The sequence below is a fragment of the Anarhichas minor genome, unplaced genomic scaffold (assembly GCF_050575085.1).
Source record: "Anarhichas minor isolate MPS153535 unplaced genomic scaffold, ASM5057508v1 ptg000136l, whole genome shotgun sequence".
Classification (NCBI taxonomy): domain Eukaryota; kingdom Metazoa; phylum Chordata; class Actinopteri; order Perciformes; family Anarhichadidae; genus Anarhichas; species Anarhichas minor.
Genome location: NW_027466582.1, coordinates 21,739,721 through 21,759,436, shown reverse-complemented (window position 1 = coordinate 21,759,436; position 19,716 = coordinate 21,739,721). Strand labels below are relative to the sequence as shown.

General features: G+C 41.0%; 1 protein-coding gene across 1 annotated transcript in view; it reads left to right on the top strand.

Annotated features, from left to right (window-relative positions):
• The first annotated feature begins 8,386 nt into the window (after positions 1–8,386).
• kcnk10a (potassium channel, subfamily K, member 10a) overlaps positions 8,387–19,716 on the top strand; it is a 51,301-nt gene continuing 39,971 nt past the window's right edge. The window contains exons 1-2 of the mRNA XM_076084738.1: positions 8,387–8,441; positions 14,427–14,812. Of these exons, the coding sequence (XP_075940853.1) occupies positions 8,387–8,441; positions 14,427–14,812 (441 nt within the window). The remainder of the gene's footprint in view (positions 8,442–14,426; positions 14,813–19,716) is intronic.

Genomic DNA, 19,716 nt, shown 5'->3' with positions numbered 1-19,716 from the left:
CTTGTACTGGAAATTGAGATGTAACAATAAAGACATTTTGAATCTCAAATCTTCACACAACTGCAAATGAAACCCAAATGTAGTAAAACTATTTAATCATTTAACTCGGGGATAAATATCAATGTAACCATTATAGAATACATCAACGGTGATGGAAAGGCATCACTCTCCAGAAGTCCAGTCAAAGTTCAGAGAACGTAGTTATATTATTTGTCCACTAGGTGGTGGTAAAACACTGATTAGCTCAACACACAAAGATCAATTTGGAAAAATTGAATGTCCACTATTAATGCTTTCATTATAATGATTATTATGTTCTATCCACTGCTGCTGCTGTTATTAGTAGTTGTGATTTTTCCATCTGCCTACTTTCATTAATGAATCATTTCTGTCATATGCATAGAATGTGTTGTAACTCTGTTATGTTGTTCATTCTGTACACATGGCATCTATCACACTTCTGTCCCTCCTGATAGAGGATCCTCCTCTGTTGCTCTCCCTCAGGTCTCTTCCTTTGTTCTTCCTGTTCTGATGTGAGGGTCCTAGAACAGAGGATGTTGTATGTTGTACAGATTGTAAAACCCTCTGAGGCAAATTCGAAATTTTGGGTTTTACAAATAAATCTAAATAAATTCAATCACTAATTATACTTTATATTGCATTTTCTAATTGACTATTTATTAATGTGTTTTATATCATTTTTGGATCACTGCTGGGTAAAGGCCCTATGGAAAGCTTCTTATCCACAAATACTGATGAAACTACTTAATGTAGAAAATGGATGAAAAGAAAAAAAGGTATGTACACAAGTGGAAAAAAAACAACTAAATAAATGTACAAATCAACAGAAAAAGTGGGGGTAAAACTGCAGAATGAAGAGTGAAGGAATAGGATAGAGCAGTAATTATTATTTTATAATAACAGAGTTTCTGGTATTGGAGTAAATTGGTTTTCATCTAACATGAGCTTTCATGACTCAGACTGGATGCTGGAACAGTACCATTAAGCAGAAAAGGTTGTATTAGGGGTTGTATATTGAATAGAATCCAAACAACAACAACAGCTACATCAAAATATTGTTTGTTGATTTCAGCTCAGCCTTCAACACAATCTCCCCCATGAAACTGGCTCGAGTACCTTACTCTGTAATTAAACTTTCAGCCAAACTTCCTCTGGGGCTGTGTGATCAGCCCCCTCCTGTTCGCACTGTACTCCCACCCCAAACATGAAGAGAACTCTGCTGTGAAATTTGCATGACATGGGCCGGATTATAAAACAAGGAGACTTCATATAGGCCTCGCAAATGGATGCTGTGCTTGGTTGTGCACCTCTACATTTTTGTAACTGTACGCACGTGGCACACGTGATCAGAGCTTTTCAAACATGACTGTCCCAAATATTCACTGATAAAAGCACTATGAACATGTCTGTGGAGTCAAAGATGGCCAATTCGTTTTAGATGCTTTAGAAACAGAAACAATCTACATTTCAGTATATATTTTGCAAAGCAAATCAAATTGTTTACAGGATGTTCATCCTTCGTTTCTTTATAATGCATTTAATACTTGACATCTTTCTTTACAGATCTTGCATAAAGGTGATAAAGTAGTCATTGAATATGAGATATGATTTTACAGTTAATTACAATTCCTCCTCGGCTTTGTGGAGGTTGGTTTATTGCATTTACACTCGTTTTCTTCTTGCTTCTTCACAGTACAGAAGCTCGCGATACGGTGACACGCGTGAGTATAAAAAAGCTTTAAGTGCTGCTTAAGAAAGTTGTCTCTCCATCTGGCTGATTCTTCTCAACAAGTTTTATTTCCCAGAACTGTGGATATTGTCACTTTTGAGCACCTGGAATTCTTTTTTCACTGTTTGAGAGCAGCTGATGAACTGAACGCTTATAGTTTTTGGAGGTATTAAGGATTTTTGCTGTTTATTCCCAATTGTCATGCTTGTTATGACTTTTGAATCACATATATTTCTCCCACCATGTCTGATGATGAAAGTGAATCTGTGCATGAACTGCTTTCTGCTCCTACACACCAGAGGTCAGTGAATATTACAAGGGCTGGTGCTGCTCTTTTAGCCACACATACTGTCTCCAGTGCTGTGAAGATTGACATTGCACCTGTTTTTAAAGGGGATGGGACTGAATCTTTCACAAATTGGTTTTTGAAGTAGCAGTGCAGGCTGTGACTTCAGCTGATGCAGATTTGCCTAATGTGATGGCCTCTGTCCTCCCTACTCTCCTTCGCTGATGCTCCATTTCTGTATTGGAACAGTCCGACTCCTAACCCATAGAATGATTTAGTTTTTTTTGGCCCACAATACTCCCTGCCATTCTTCCCTACTATTGCAAATGCTCACCCTCAAAAACAAGGTGACAGTTTGGATGTGTATTCTCGTGCCCAAAGCCTTTCCCGACCGCAATGCTCTCGATTTATTAGATCGAAATCAGGACGAAATCAGAACGACCACGTCCGAAGTTTCAGTCAGCCTGCGGCAGCAGACTTAGCAACAGGAAACCGAAAACTTCAACGCAGCATCCGAACCTGAGATCTAAAAACCTCAACGCCGCATCCGAACCGTATTCTAAAAAGATGTCCAGAGTGAGTCCAGCAAGCCTCAACATCTCTTCCATGCTCACCTCCTTTATCACAAAAAAACAGGACAAGGCAATTCACGGAAAGGCCATCAAAGTTGCCACAGTTCTCCTACTCCATCGCTTTCGAGGATAACTCCAGTCTCCAGTCCCAACCACTTCGGTAACATTACATGGTCTCAGCATCACCACGCTCCAAAGACGCTAAATCAGAATCAGAAACGTTTTATTGCCAAATAGGCTACACATACAAGGAATTTGGCTTGGTAAATGGTGCGTAACAATAAACATAAGGCAATAGTAAAAGACATAATTATATAATAGAAAATATGAAAATTACAATAAAATATGATAAACAAACAAATTAAGAGTACATTACATTACAGTCATTTAGCAGATGCTTTTATCCAAAGCAACTTACAATAAGTGTATTCAACATGTATTCAAGAGAACTACTAGTCACCAGAAGTCATAAGTGCATCTCCTTGTTTACACAAGCATCTAAGAGCAAAAGTACAGTGCAGAAACAAATTAATACGAATACAATAAGTGCAACATATGAATACGAATTCAATAAGTGCTAATAAGTGCTAATACAATACAATAAGTGCTAAGTGGAAGGCTCTGGGTAGTGCTTCTTGAAGAGGTGAGTTTTCAGCCTGATGAAAGATGGGCAGCGACTCTGCTGTCCTGACGTCAGTGGGGAGTTCATTCCACCACTGTGGGGCCAGGAAAGAAAAAAGCCGTGACCGGGTCGATCGGCCGCAGGGACCTCTGAGCGACGGGGCAACCAATCGCCTCGAGGCAGCAGAGCGAAGTGGTTGGGCGGGGTTGTAGGGCTAGAGTACGTCAAAACAAGTATGTTATTAAAGTGGCAAGTGTGTATTTAAAGAGAAGAGTTGTGCAAGGGTGTGTAATTGTAATTAATTGTCCTGGGGATGTAAGTGTCTGAGTCAGTAAAAAGATAAAGGAATTCCATTTCTCAGAACAGAAAAAAAGCAAACATTTTCAACGCTCTGTTTTACCTAAATTCCACCAGCATGTCCACATCTCGGAAACAACACACTGGACCATGATTACACGCAGAGATGGGCAAAGATACATCAAAATGTATTTTGATACAAAATACCCCTCAAATAAATGTATCAAAATAAAATACATGTATTCTGTATTTAAAATATAGGAAATACTTTTTTCTGGATTTTCCGTTTTCTCACAATTTGGTATAGCAGAGCATTCAGGTTTGGGCTATATAATGTACACAAAGCTCTGGTGAAGCCCACAAAAAGGAAGAACAGTCACAGAATGTCAGTGTAACTAAGCACATCTGTGCTTGTTGATGGTCCTTCTTGAACATCATCTTGCTAAGACATGTTGTCCACCTGGCCAACGGTAGAATGTATGAAATAACAAAATTAAGAATACTTTCATAATATGCCTTTTAAATAAAATAAATTGGATATTTAATGTTTTTTTGAACAAATGGACATCTACTGTCATAGCCTGGCTAACTGTGAACTATATTATCTGCCATAATTGATATGGCATTATGACATTCACATTGAGAAGATACAGCATAACTCAGTGGTGGGCCGTCAGGGCCTGCAAGGCCTTCTCTGCTGGCCTAAACAGAATCACAAAGTTATAGCTATTTTATAATTTAATGTTTCTTAAATACACTACATGTATTATAATTTATAAAAATATTTTTCCCATTATCTTATATTCTCATTGCAGAGCTACTGTCTTCCTCAGTTGCTCTGCTTCCAGTGCAGCTTGTTTTAAGTAGAGCTTTTATCCAATCAGATCTCACCTCTGTGTCTCTAGGTAAGAACAGAGGCCCGAGGCCTGCAGACTCACGCGCATCCATGTGCAGTTTAAGTGAATGGGGACGATATTGTTGATTGTCATAGTCTTCAACCAATCAGATCTTTAGTTTGACATGTTGGGCGTATTCTTTGACGTGTCAGCGCCTGCTAGCCGGCCTATAGCTACGTCAGCATTACGTGCAGCTCACTGTCCATGTGTAGTTCTGCCGCGAGGTGCAGAGTGCGCTGTGATTGGTCAGTGGGCGAGCACGTGACTATCGTGAAACGAAACTTAACAGCAGAGGCATGTCGGGTAGTGAATCACATCACATGATGCAGCTCAGCCAATCAAATATGGGCATTCTGACAAGTTTCCTGACCGGAGTGAGATGTACCACACACCATGACACAGGGGACTGAGACGAGGAAAGACATTGCAGAGCAGTACATTCTATGTTCGAGTTGTGATAGTAAAATCCTAAAACAATTTCGGTGGGTCGCGGCTTGTCATTAAGGAATGACGGTGGATCCCACAGCCAGACCATCTGAGAACCACTGTACTACATGAGTGCAGAAAACATTATAATTTTCTCAATTTAAAGTTCTGCATTTTCCAAGTGCTCTAGTATTATTCAAACGTATTGTAAGCCTCGTACCGAACTGGTTAATACGAAGACGTATATAGTTACATCCTTAAAAATGAATAGCTGTGGTTCATCATGTGGTTATAAGGTGGTATTTCAGCTGCAGGACAGCAGTGAAGGCCCAGGCATACAATGCACGGCCCGCCACTGGCATAACTTGTAATACAGTGCAAGATTAGATGGTCAGACGTCTCTTGATAAGGTTATCATGAACATACAAGCTCCCAATCTCCCTCTTCCTATAGCTAGCTACTCGACTGATAAGTTAACTTGCTAAACACTGGCTATGCACTAGCCTAGACAGCATGCTAGCGTCATTAGCATGTTAGCATCGAGCTTGATATTATAACCATCACCATGTATATACAATAGGCTATGTAGCCAGACCCAGACATAAATTATACATCAAGCTAGTTGACATCTGTCACACTCAGATAAAATATTTAACTTGACAGACAATCCGTTGAACTGGAAGATCTGAAGACTGAACTCGTGAACTGTTTTTTGATTCGTGGAGAAAGTATTTTGAGTATTTAAAATACAAAATTACTCCACTCTAAAGTATTTTGCTACAAATTACGTTCGATTTTTATCGGCCCTATCAAATACAAATTACAAAATACTCAAAAGTAATTGAAATATGTATTTCAAATACAAGTAATAGAAATACTGCCCATCTCTGATTACACAAATATTCCTGATAATGTGGTGATCACAAAGACAATTAGATCATTCCCCAACCAGAAAGCCTGGATGAATGGAGGTGATGGTACTATCCAAAGCGAAAAAATCCTGCCTTTTGGTCAGGTGAGGGAAGCATCCATCATTACCAGAGCAAGACTGAAAGCAAAGCAGAGGCGTCAAGAGAGACTCCGTGCGTGTGTGCATGCTTGTGTGCATGTGTCACTGGTTGCCATGGTTTTTGGAGCACCTGTGTGTTAGAGGAGGGGGTTAGAGTACAGGGATTTTCAACAAACCTACCTGTCAAACCTCTGTCGCATATCTGCCCCCTATACCAAAACCATGAGTCCAATCAACATATTATGGGGATCATGAGAGAGATAAGACTCTGCAAATGCCTAGAATTGTTTTTTGTTTTGTTTATGGTGTTAATAATGTGAGCTACAGAGCAAAATACAAAACTAGTACCGTCTGCTTTCTTTGAGAAATGAGTGGTCAGATTTAACATGGAGTCTAATGGAGTAGTTGGTTGGAGTTCATGTCGCTTTCCGGCTCGTTGAGCCAAATATGTAAGTCTGTTAGATTCCATACACACATGCGTGCGAACGTCACATTTTGAGAAAAAATTGTGTATAAAGAGTAAAAGTTGTGGGAATGGGAGCAATTTGTTTGGAAAAATCACAGAATACTTTTTATGCTCTGCTCCACTCTGACCGTGATGTCATCACTCTAGCGCTGAACATTCCATGGAATACACACCCATTTTAAAATCTGAAACGGACCCAAAATTTTCCTGAAACTTAATCTGTGACTTCATGAAAACTGTGCTAGCTATCAAAATGCCCATTTTCTCAAAGAAAGCAGATGGTACCATTTATTTGTATTTTGCTCTATAGCTCACAAACATAAAAACCACATTGACGCATTTGGCAGTCTTATCTTTCTCATGATACCCAAATGTTGTTGATTGGACTCATGGTTTTGGTGTAGGGGGCATAGGTTTGACAGGTGGTTTTGTTCAAAATCACTGTTTACTCTAACCATTCTTAATTAGTCTGCCTCTAATACCCAGGTGCGTCCTCACCATGGCAACCAGTGACACACACGCACACGTGTCACCACAAGAGAGGAGCGACCGCTCCACATCTCTAAGTGCCCTTATGGTCACATTTTAAACACCACAAACATAAAAATGATATCAATGTGTTCGGCAGTCTTTCCTCTTATAGTTGAAAATAATATTTTGGTGATTTGATTCATGGTATTTTTGCCTTACACATGTTACTATGAAGCAATAGCTGCTCTCATCATTTCCAATGATATGTATCTCAAACAAAGATGTATATCTCAAATACAGAAATGACGGGAGCGATTTGTGGACTATCCATCACGAATACAAGATTCAATCCAAGATTATGAATCTTAAATACACAAATGAGAGAAGCGATATCTCAATTGAACCTCAATGATACTAGTAATATTGGCGTATATATCTATATATATATATATATTGCGACGTCTTCCGGCAGTAGCAGCCACACTGTCAAAATTTCTTGCGAAATTTTCTAGTTATTTTTGTTGCTGCTGTTTAAATTTCTTGTGATGGAAATTTAAAAAATGCACTACAGGAACGTACCACTATTTTTGTTTTGTTTGTCATGTGTTTCTTGTGTTAAATATGGGCTATATATATATATATACATATATATGTATATATATATATATATATATATTTGTGTATATGTATATTATTTCGTTATCCGTGCATATATTGAATGTGTCCCATATTACTACATTGGACACCCCTCACTCACCCATTACCTGGAGCACACATAAGATGGACACACACACACACACACACACACACACTCACACATGTATCCATCTATAGCCATTTTGCTGGACCTCCGTTTCTTACTCTTATCAGTCTGAACCTGTTATTCTCCTCAGTTTGCTTTTGTCCCCTTTGTTTTTGGACCTGTATAATTTCATGAGTCCTTTATTTGTTCATGTACTTGTCTGCACTTGTTTTGTATTTATTTTACTAGACAATTCAAGAAAAAAAAGTGCTATGGGCTATTCTTATTCCTCCTATTATTCCATGTTTTCATTTAATTTCCTCTTTCCCTCCTTGGCTCTCTCAACTGCGCCAACTGTTCTTTTTCTGTGTGAGCTGACGTCGTGTCTTGCAGTACGCAGCGGCGGCGTGGAGACCCAACCAAAGCGCATTACAAGCTATTTTACGTCGGAGTGAGGTGGATCCTGACAACTAGCAGTGCAGAGTCGCTGTCCTGCAGCATTCTGACGTAAATACATAACAAATCAAAAATGAAACATCACAATCTAAACGTTAGATTATTCAATGTAGTATCGTCTCCCGTTTAGGACGCCCATGGTATTAACGACTTCACAATGATGCAGCGAGCAGTGAGTATGCGCTCCTGAAGACCGCCGTGGGTGAAGAGGAGCTGCATCGAACAGTTTCTCAGCCTCTACAGTAGTAGCACACGCCGCGGATTATGTGTTTTTACTCCCTGTCGTCCTCCATCCTCTCTCGGTTAAAGTCGTCGAAATTGACCGAAAGGACCATGAGAGATTAAAAACATTGATTTCATCCTACAGCAGCACAAAGAGCCAGGAGAATCAAGATGAAATTTCCGATTGAGAATCCAAGGAAACCAGGGAACATGAACCCTCCACCAGGTTAGACTATGAATTAATCATTTCTATTGTTTTCGTAAAGACTGCAGTGAGTCTTTTAGTAAAAGATTGCTATCCAATCTGCATTCCCCCAATATATTGTATATTGAATGTGGTGAAAATGAATCTTAAAATCATCTCATTACTGCGTGTTTTGAAATGAAATGCTGCACTCTGAAACTGTCCCTTCATATAGTCTTTATGGTCTTTAGCTTTCTATCAGGCAGCTCCTGCAGGCTTTCAGGGGAATATGGCAAGACAGAGGCTGATGCTGAAAAGCCTACTACAGCTGCGTCTTTACTGGGGCTCTAAACACGAGGGGGACATGTGTTGATACATGAGCAACGATTCAGTGGGAGGGAAGGAAAAAAGAGAAAATTGAGTTTATTATGCCCACAACGAGGCTTTGCGGGAAAATCCAAACACGCACTGTCAGTCAACAAAAGCTTCAATGTGATGCAGTAGAGAGATGGTTGAAACATTACCTCATCTTCTGCTGGGTAAACACACAGAGATTCTGCATGTGTGTCACGTTCTCCTACAGCTTCATCATCAGCTCATGTTTACCCGGCAACAGGTGATTTTATTGTTCAGAACATGACCTTTGAGAGAGATATGACAGCCTTCTTTCATTTAAAGCTTTGCTCCCACACAATTAGATCAGTGTGGGAGCTGCGTTCACATGCAGCTGCAAAGAAAGCAGTTTTCTATACTCATTGGCTGATTGGTTACATTAATGAATCAAAGCAGTTGATTCTATTGGTTTTCATAAGTGTGCTCAGTGTCAGTGACATGTGGCGATTCGATAAGCCACTGTTGCATAACAGTGAACGGATGATGAAATGTCAAAATCCAATTATTTTGTTTTGGTGGTTGTCAGTCACACCCAGAGCTAATCAACACCACTGGAGTCTAAACACAGTCTACAGTTCCAAGAGACATTCAGCATTATGTTGCCTTTTCTATAGCAACACTGAGCACTTTTAACACAAATGGGTTCATTATAGTATTTAATAACATCAAGGTTCACTTTATAACTTTTTACATATTTTTTCAACCACATCTCACAATCCTCTTCAGCTATTTTCATCACTGCTACTGCAATGCCAGAGTTTTTATTAAAAACTAAAATCTTCAATGCATCAGCAAACTCTGCTGGTGAAGATTGTGAGATGTGAGAAAGCTCTGGAAAAAGCTAGTAAATGGTTGTAAGATATTCTGTTTAGATACTATTTGCAAGGTCAAAAATGAATTGTCTTGGGCTGCAACCTATTATTACAGTATTTTCATTACTGTTCAATCCGCCAGATATCCCCACCTCAATGATTATGTGAAATCTATGAAATTTCCGAAAACCTTAAGATATTCAGTATATTATTCCAACTTCTGTGGGTATGAACGATTTTATGATGATTCAGTGGTGGGGTTACTAAACTATAGTATGGCATTCCCATAAAGTTTGGGAACTGGCAAGGGACAACTTTCTGAAAGGATTGTCACAATTGATCAATATCAATGCAGCAGAGCTAAACATATCCTGACTGACGAGTGCAACACAAATCGGCTGCATCGCGGTGCGGATCCTCCTTTGACGCACGTCAATTGATACCTGTAGCATACAATATCCGCCTCATGCAAACAGAATAGTACTCTGGTTGCAGTAGAATAAATATTGTTTCTAGATCATCAAGAAGCGGGCCGTGCATTTTCTACCTGGGCCTTCTGTGCCGTCTTACTACAGTTGAACCACCACAGCTACGGGTTATTGTTTGTTTCATGTAAACACCTCATATTCACATAACACTGCAACATGCAGAGTGCTGATATGTGAATACGCGCATGACGGGATGCTTCGTCATTAACGTACAATGCATATAGTCAAAATCAATGTAATTAACACAATGACAAGAACAAACTCACAAGAACCAGTCACATATATTTATATGACAACAAAGCATGACAAATCAATCCAGCAAAACTGCGGCACTAAAACACGTATTCCACCGCACACTGAAGAGCACGAGCCATTCAAATATTATTCACATCAGAGGGAACAATATTAACCATATCATAAAAACAACACCATAGACAAATGAACACAGTAGTAACGCTACTGCAGATGTAAAAACACAAAAGCACTTCACTTACCAAATGCTTCTCACTATTTATAGACAAAGTCCATCCTCCTGTCTTTGTTTACGAACAGTTCAATGACGCGGTTGTACAGAACATCAGTGCGTTTCAGTTCCAGTAAGAAGTCCTTCTCGATTGCCATGGACGCCAGTGATGACAGCCGAGCCTCCCCAGTTGCGTTTCTGGAATAGGTTTTGATCCGTTTTAGGGCTGAAAATGTCCGCTCGACAGAGGCAGTCGATATCGGGATCGTCACCGCCAAACATGCCAGTGCGTAAAGTTAATGCATGCTCACCACCAGATCTTTCTGCTGAAGGAAAGCCAGTAGATCAGCAGGGCTTTTTCCTTCAAAGCCAGCCATGGCATACATTACAGTCAGTTCTGTTTTAAGCCGTGCCAGATCATCAAACAGAGATCTGTAACTCTGCGTTAGGTTGGAGAAGGCCGAATCTAGGAATTTGTTCCGATATGCCTGAAACTGCTGGGGGTCGAGGGGGGAGAGAAACATTAATTTCTCGTGGTCTTTGGACCAATTTCGTACCTGGGCAAGAATGTTGTCCAAGATATCGCTGTGGAGTTTCTGGTACCGTGCACGAATGTTTCCCTCCGCTTGGCCTTTCTGTGCACTTGGGGCACCTGTTTCACGCACAGTGGACTTAAAAATGTCAGCAAACCATCCCTTTTCTCTCTCAATAGTGTCACAAAACTCATCCACTCTTTTCAGACAGAACTGTACGTCCAGTTTTCTGTTCTGTAGTACTCCAAACAGCACATACGAATACTCAAAAATCCCATGGAAAGTAGACAGCAAAAAACAAAACTCAAAGTTCTCCAGATGGACTTTGTAGCCGTCAGCACAGCGCACAGATTCCTCGTCGTACTCGTCATGGTGCTCCAGAATGTGCTCAAAAAGCTCCTGCAGGGCAGCTCTCATTTCAAACACCGTGTTGACCAGTCTGGAGTTATATTGCCACCGTGTTGGTGCCACACGAGGAAGACGCCGCTGGCAGATGTCGTCGAACAGCTGGGGACCTGGAAAAATACGCAGTGAGGCCGTTGAGATGTGGAAAAAGATTTTACATTCTCTCAGCTTTGAGACCCCTTGAGTCAGCACTAAATTCAGCCGATGGGCATAGCATTCTATAAATAAAGCCAGAGGAGCCTTCTTTTTAACTTTAGCCTGCACTCCATTAAGTCCAGATGCCATGACCGCTGTGCCATCAAAACACTGAGCCACGACTTTGTCCAGACAATCGTGGTCCTCCAGAAATCGGATGAGAAGAGCAGCAACGTCATCGGCTCTCTTGTTGCCGGAAACGTTGTCAAATCTGACAAACCTTTCCTTGACTGTCTTCTGACCTCCTGTCCTCTGACCTCCTGGACCCTGTTTCAGAAAGCAGGTTTACTCTGAGACTAACCCTGAACTCTGTGTTGACTAACCCTGAGATTAGTTAGGCTTGTGCATGATGAATGAAAAAATCAATGGAGCGCCGATTCCACGATTCACCACGGCAACAGGTATTCACCAGTGGACATAGAGATATTAATGCATGTAAACTATGTATGGACTGTGCACATTTATCAGAGCAAGGAGCAGTGTCAGTAAGTTACAACAATTATGATTCATTACGTATTGTCCATTAATTCATTATTTACCAGACTATGATAAAGTGGTGGAATCTGACTGTGCATAGCCTTCATTTTTAATAGATTTTTCTGATGGGTAAAAAGCACATGGGCCAAAAGTGAAAAATATAGTTGAAGATTTAAAAATATAGATATCAATAGACATAAGCTCACAATCGGATTCAGCAATAATGTGTTTGGTGATCTAAACGTTAAAATACGGTGGATTTTACATGTTAGACACTTGGAACGTTCAGTTTATTTCAGCTACCTCAACAAATGTAGTAAAGTTCAACCCAGTCTGAAATGCTGTTAAACACGTTCACGTCATGCTTTCAAAGTACATTCTACAGCTGCACCACAATCCTGCTCACTCAGAAATATTAACATATAATCTCAAATATTATTGAATTGTTCTCCATCAGTGACAGGTGACATCAGCCGTGTGCAGAGTCACAGCGTTATATTTTCATATTAAAAATTTCCACTCGCAAAAAGGACACGCAGAGGTTTTATGCTGAGCTACAAGCCTGACTTGACTCTGTGTAATATTTGAACATGAGGGCAAAAAAAACGCTGTTCAAAGAAATGACTGTCATGACATAAAATAAGTAACTCTAGATTTCCCTGAGGAACAAACTCATATCCTACCAGTATTTATATTCTAACAGATGGTCAACCTCCGCTACTGTAGCGCTGCTATAGGCATTTTGATACAAACTGAATGATTGAGGAAATGAAACCGCGTGTCTGCTCTGAAAGAGAGAAGAGACAGAGATCATCTCAAGGTTCAGTAAAACACTGAACCTGCTTTCTGAAACAGGACCCTGGCTGCTTTGTCCCAGCCAGCAGAGACGTTTACAAGAACAGACTAAGATAAACAGTCAAACTACAGACAAACAGCTTTTGTTTAAGCTTGTTTGTAAAAAACAAAACACTTTTGACCGACCTTTTGTGTTGTGCTTGAACATAGTTGCAGTGGATGAGAGACTGTGGACAGAGCAGACTGAATTAAGTTTCACTTTCGTTTACATGTCCATGCTTGTTGAAAAGATTAATTGATTATCAAGTATTGGCTTTTTACTCGCAAATATTTTATTGCACTAACAGTAAGGAGCGCAGTATCCATCAACTTCAGTAATCTTCACTCCACCTGGTTCACTTCAGTGTGTGTGCTTGGGTCTATGTGCGTGTGGAGTTGGAGGAGCTCATCCCGACAGAGAGAGATGTTCGCTGCTACGTGATAATAAATGACAGACACATTATATGGTACTAACGAAAAACACCAGTAACGTCGTGGCTGATCAATACTCTGATCTTTAATAATTATCCATTGGGGCCCGTTTAATACTGCGTTTCAGTAGCCATCCCTACCTTCAGATAACGTAAAAACATAGAGCCAGCGTTCAGTTTGTCTGTTCTTGGCTGCTGTAGAATTATGGTGGTGCAGGATGGCGGACTCCGTGGAAGAGGACCTGTTCCCTAGATATAAATGGCTTTTTCTAAGCTCACAAAAATACAACAATTCTTAGTTTCAGGTGATTGTACACTGATTAAAACATGGTAAAACCAGAGCTTTAACACTACATGTCATTCACACATTCACACACTGATGACAGGAGCTAACATGCAAGGTGCCACTATCCATCAGGACTAACTAAGCATTCACAACAATTTGGGGTTAAGTGTCTTGCCCAAGGACACATCGAAATGGACTAGCGGAGCTGGGGATTAAACCGCTGATCTTCTGATTGAAGAACAACCCACTCTACTGAGCCACAGTCGATATAATATTCAACACATAGATATGAATATTATATTCCATTTCTGCCAATTAATCGGCCACTTTTCATAAATAAACTTCTTGTTCTGAGAATGGTTGGCATTCTTTGGGTGTTTCAGCGCAGGGATTTTGACACAGACAGAGAGCATTCCCTGGTGGGGGTAGGCTTAATCAGCATTGTGGGAACTTATAATGTAACGTAATAGTTCATTAATATGTAAAAGTCCCATACTCTGGCTTTTAAAAGGCCGGCCATATTATCTGCCTCAGGAATTTACCAATGTTTTTGTTGCTTCTCTTCACATTCCTCCTGATACAAATTCATAAAATGCACTACAGGAATTGTGTAGCATAAAGGGCCTGCAACCCTGTGTTGTACAATGACAATAAATGAACCTTGAGATGCTGCAGTACTCATCACACAATTCATTTGTCCTTTGTTTCAGTAAAAGTCCAGACAAACCGGGTCCCCCCTAAGAAGGTGCAGCCAGGCATGCTTCAGTCCAGCCTGGTGCACGCCAGCGTGGCGACCATGCAGAACCCAATGGGCTGCTCTCTGCCGCGGCTCTCTGTCTCCTCCCGCCCCCCCAGCATGGTGGTCAGCATGGAGGCGCTGGCTGACGGCACAGCTCCCTTCACCATGATGAAGCTGAAGACGGTGCTAGCAGTGTTTGTGGTGGTGGTGGCCTACCTGGTGGCAGGGGGCTTGGTGTTCCGGGCGCTGGAGCAGCCCTTTGAAAACAACCAGAAGATCACCATCACAGCAGAGAAGGCTGCCTTCCTGCAGAGACACCCATGTGTGTCCCCAGATGAGCTGGAGGCTCTCATCAAGGTAAGAACAGCCATTGGTCGATACTGCAGCATTCCTCAGCCCTGGACATGGTCCCCAGTGGAGACTCGGGTCTAATGAAACCTGAGCTTCATATCGATCTGACTCCATTCAAGCTCCACACATACTCCACACTCCAGACACACTGGAATTGGATACAAACCACACTGAGCTGTACATACTATGCTCCCTTACATCCCTGAAACTCCTTGAAGTTTTGTGAATCTAAAAATAATATTCCCCCGAGATGTTTTTGGATGATTAGTCCACTAATCTTGACCTTTTTTCGACCGGCGCCCCATAGCCATCATCCGGGTCCCTTACCGCCTGTCTTCCCTGAACATTAATACCAACTAGAAAATTCCTAAAGAAATTTTGACAGTGTGGCTTCTACTGCCCGAAGAAATCGCAATATATACACACGCCAATGTTACCGGTAGTGTCATTCAGGTTCAATTGAGATAGCGCTACTCTCTTTTCTGCATTTTAGATTCATACTCTTGGATTGCAACTTGTATTTGTGGGGCTTTTATTTTGAAAGGGTGGGACTGGGTGGGTGAGAGAGGGGGAGAGGAGACAGCATCATAATGTTTGACACTAAAATGAGAGGCTTCATCACAAGCATTCCAGTTAGAATTCATTCTGTGGGGCTTTTAATTTGAAATGGGGGGGAGGGGGGGTGAGAGGGGAAAAGTCCTCTAAAAATATCTAAGACCTGAATGACTGTATGATAGAGAGAGACACAGAGAGGGAGAGAGAGAGACAGACGGAAAGATAGACAGAGAGGAGACAGGCGGTCTAACAATGCCTTTGACTGAATATCTCCATGTCGTTCGTGTGTGAGTGAGTGAGTGAGAGAGAGAGCAAAGCTGATTATTCAGTGTGGCTTTGTGGCACAAGGCAGTAAAACTGCCTGTGCCAAAGCACACTGTATATTATCCATCGGGCTTAATCATACTACTACTAATAATAATAATCAGGTTTATCCAAAAGTTTGGCGCACTTCTCCTCACACAGCGTTGCCAACAGCGGCGTGAAAAATATATCAAAACGTGCGGCCTGATCGGGAATGGTGTGCATTCTATTTTTCGGAGAGATTCGCCCAGCGGTTTTCCCAAAAATCCCGGAAAACCCCGAAAAACGGAGCAAAATGAAGTTTGGCACGCTTCTCCTCACACAGCGTTGCCAACAGCGGCGTGAAAAATATATCAAAACGTGCGGCCTGATCGGGAATAGTGTGCTATCTATTTTCCGGAGAGATTCGCCTAGCGGTTTTACCGAAAACTCCCAAAAAACTGAGCAAAATTTCTCCATTCACTTGAATTGGGTTCCGGCGTGAGAGCTAAAAAAACACTTAACTTTGGGCCCATATTGACTAGCCGTACATTAACGTAGAAACATGATTCAAAGTTTAAAACGTAGACAAAACGCTGCACTTTATTGAGCCAAATGGACATTTTGATAGCTAGCACAGTTTTCATGAAGTCACAGATTAAGTTTCAGGAAAATTTTGGGTCTGTTTCAGATTTTATAATGGGTGTGTATTGCACGGCTCGTTAAGAGCTAGAGTGAGAGCATAACCGTCAGAGTGGAGCGGAGCAGGAAAATATTCTGTGATTTTTCCAAACAAATTGCTCTAGCTCCCACAATGTTTACTCTTTATACACCATTTTTGGCCAAAAAGCTTGGAAATGTTGTGCTGGTTGCAGTAAAGTATCTATGGAATCCAACAGACTTACACATTTGGCTCAAAGAGCCGCAGAGCGAGATGAACTCCAACCAACTGCTCCATTAGACTCCATGTTAAATCTTACCACTAATTTCTCAAAGAAAGTAGACGGTACCAGTTTTGTCTATTGCTCTGGAGCTCACATTTTCAACACCACAAACATAAAAAACACATTACCGCGTTTGGCAGAGTCTTATCTTTCTCACGGTATCCATATTTTGGCACTCAGACTCCTGCTAATTTGTTAAAAAGAGGCAGGGGTTTTGTTCAAAATCACTGATTACTGCACCGTTTCTTAATCAGTCTGCCTCTAACAACAGGTGCGTGGCTCACCATGGCAACCAGTTACACACAGCAGGCAGGCTCTCACTCTGTCTGTCTCTCTCTCCTACTCACTCAGTCCATCTAACTCTCTGTCTGCCTGTCTCACTCAGTCTCTCTCTCCCTCTCTGTGTCTCTCTCTATCATACAGTCATTCAGGTCTTAGATATTTTTAGAGGACTTTTCCCCTGGGCCTTTGCCTGACAAAAAAAGAAATGTGATTTTATTTTGAAGGGCATTTTTTATGCAGCGGAATTATTCCAGCATTTACGGCACTTGTTCAGCGTGCAGGAAAAACACTGACCAATGCGTTGTGAATCACATCACGTGATGCAGCTCAGCCAATCAAATATGGGCATTTGGACAAGTTTCCTGACTCGAGTGAGATGTACACACACCGTGACACACGGGGGAGAGACGAGGATATAGACAGCAGAGCAGGACTATTGAGGTGTGAGTTGTGAAAGTCAAATCATAGGACGATTTCCAAAAGAGAAAAACGTCCAGAGAGACCAGACAGACTCATATAGGTGAATTCCTCCAACACTAATTTCTCTTTTTGGAAGATGAGAAAAATATAATATTGTGGCTTTTTCACTTCACCCTGAATTAACTGAATTTAAAGCTGCAGGGCAATTCAGTGAAAATAATTTTTCTAAAATGAATTTTGTTACGCAATTTATTTTTTAATCCAGCTGTTATTTTACTTGAAATGAGAAGAGCATTTATTCATGTATTTCTATGTATTATTTATAATCCATCCAGTTAAATTTGAAAAATGAGAATAATTTTTGTTAAAATATAATTGATGTGCACTCTCTTTATTTGATTTGACAGTTGTTGACTACACAGAGACGTTACTACTACTAGACTTCTTGAATATAGATAGACCCAATATATATATATATATATATATATATATATATATATATATATATATATATATATATATATATATATATATATATATATATATATATATATATATATATATATATATATATAGTCACGACCCGGCTCAAAAGGCCGCAACATGAGGGAGACATCTCCAGCCAATCTCCACTCTTTAACCCAGCAACTCCAACATGTGGAGAAGCATCTAAGAGTGAGAGTGGATAAGGAAGGAAGGCCAGAGAGATTACACAGTGATATGGTGAAGCACATGATGGGAAGCAGGGTTTGCTGCGAGGGCCAGTTCATGCAATGAGCTGCATGAACGAGTGGTGAACAACCAGAACTGGAATTATCATAATTGCCAGCTAACAGAAAACACCAAACTGAACTATCATAAGCGCTAAGCTGTAGGAGCCTAAAGGTTCCTCTGACAGACGTGCAAAGAGGCAACCCAACTACAACTCAGCTCACCCAATCAAGGCATGAGCTGTAGCGCTTATGTTCCTGAAGGTAACTGGCCAAGTTACCAACTTGCCTGTCACCGCACAAACACAAAAACCTGTTCACCACATCCCTCCTTCTATTACCCAATTGCTTACCCTATGAACCATGAATACCTACTGCACACTGTGCAGCAGCAGTCTTCAGGCTCCACCTGGAAGGTAACTGGGTCCAATACCCAGACACCCAACAGGCTGTGCAATGCTCTTGTTACAGAGTCCAGAACATGACCATGATCACCAGAATACAAAACCAGAATAAAAAACATGCAGTTAGCAGGAAACACCAGAAACTAGTTTCCCTCAATAAAACCAGGAACAGAATTTAACACCACAGCAAGAACAGCCCATACACAGCTAACATCACTGCCACCCTGTCCCTCTGACTATCCAGAGACTAAGTAAGCTCCCCCCTAGTCTTCAGGTGCTACTTGTGGTGGGTACTCATGCACTTAAACCCGCAGGCTCGGTAAAGCAACCAGGAACTGGCCACCCACCTGCAGCCTCGGACGTGCCCCCGAGACAACTGCTCTAACCACTTTCACAACACACTACATGTAAAGGACTCTTAAGAGGTTCTGTGAATGTTTCCTACTAACCTTTTAATTAGAAGTTACTTAAGTTAATCACTTCCTGCTAGCCTTTATTTTGTAAGTCCCATTTTACGTTTTGGGTCCTTTATTTTGAAATCTTTTTTGGCGAAACCGGAAGCCGATCCAAATCTCGTCAGAGTATGTTAGCTTGACTTTGCCACAAGAAAAGTATGAAATTCACGGTACAGACTAAAAGGAAAAGTATTATAAAATATATTACTCCGCAATAAGAGTTTAATAATTAACGTTTAAGCACCTAGCTGGAACGGGAACAAGGTATTGTGTGTTCATTGTGTTCATTGTGTTTGATGTGTTGGTGTTTCAACTGGATGCTAATGTTAGCTTAACAGATATAGCTAAATGACTAGGCTGTGGTTTTGAGCTGGCATTGGCATCTGGTTGAAGCATTAATATATGCTCCCATGTATATTTAAATGTTATTTTCTGAATGTTTAAACTCGTAAGAGCTCATTTATGTTTTATCTGTTCCGTAGCTCTTACGGTGTTTTCTGGAGAAAGGAGAAAAGTAAATTTGTGTTCAAAATAAAAGTCAACGGTTGAACATGAATAAAGGCCTCTGAAACATCAGTACGCTTCACCATTGTCCGGCTGGGGTCCGCTACACTACAGAAACCCCCCCAACGACCTCCAAAGGGAGTCCGCTCTTCAGCCTAACAAGGACAGAACAGCAGCAACTTACTCACCGTGTATACAGGACCACCTAAACTCTGTTCCGCAACAACCACCAGCATATCACATGCTCAGTGACACAAACACTCCTCAGGCACACTGTTCACTACAGCTGCTACAACAACCAAATACAGGAAAACAGCCTACTCACTAAACTCGTCCATGTCTCCCAAACAACCA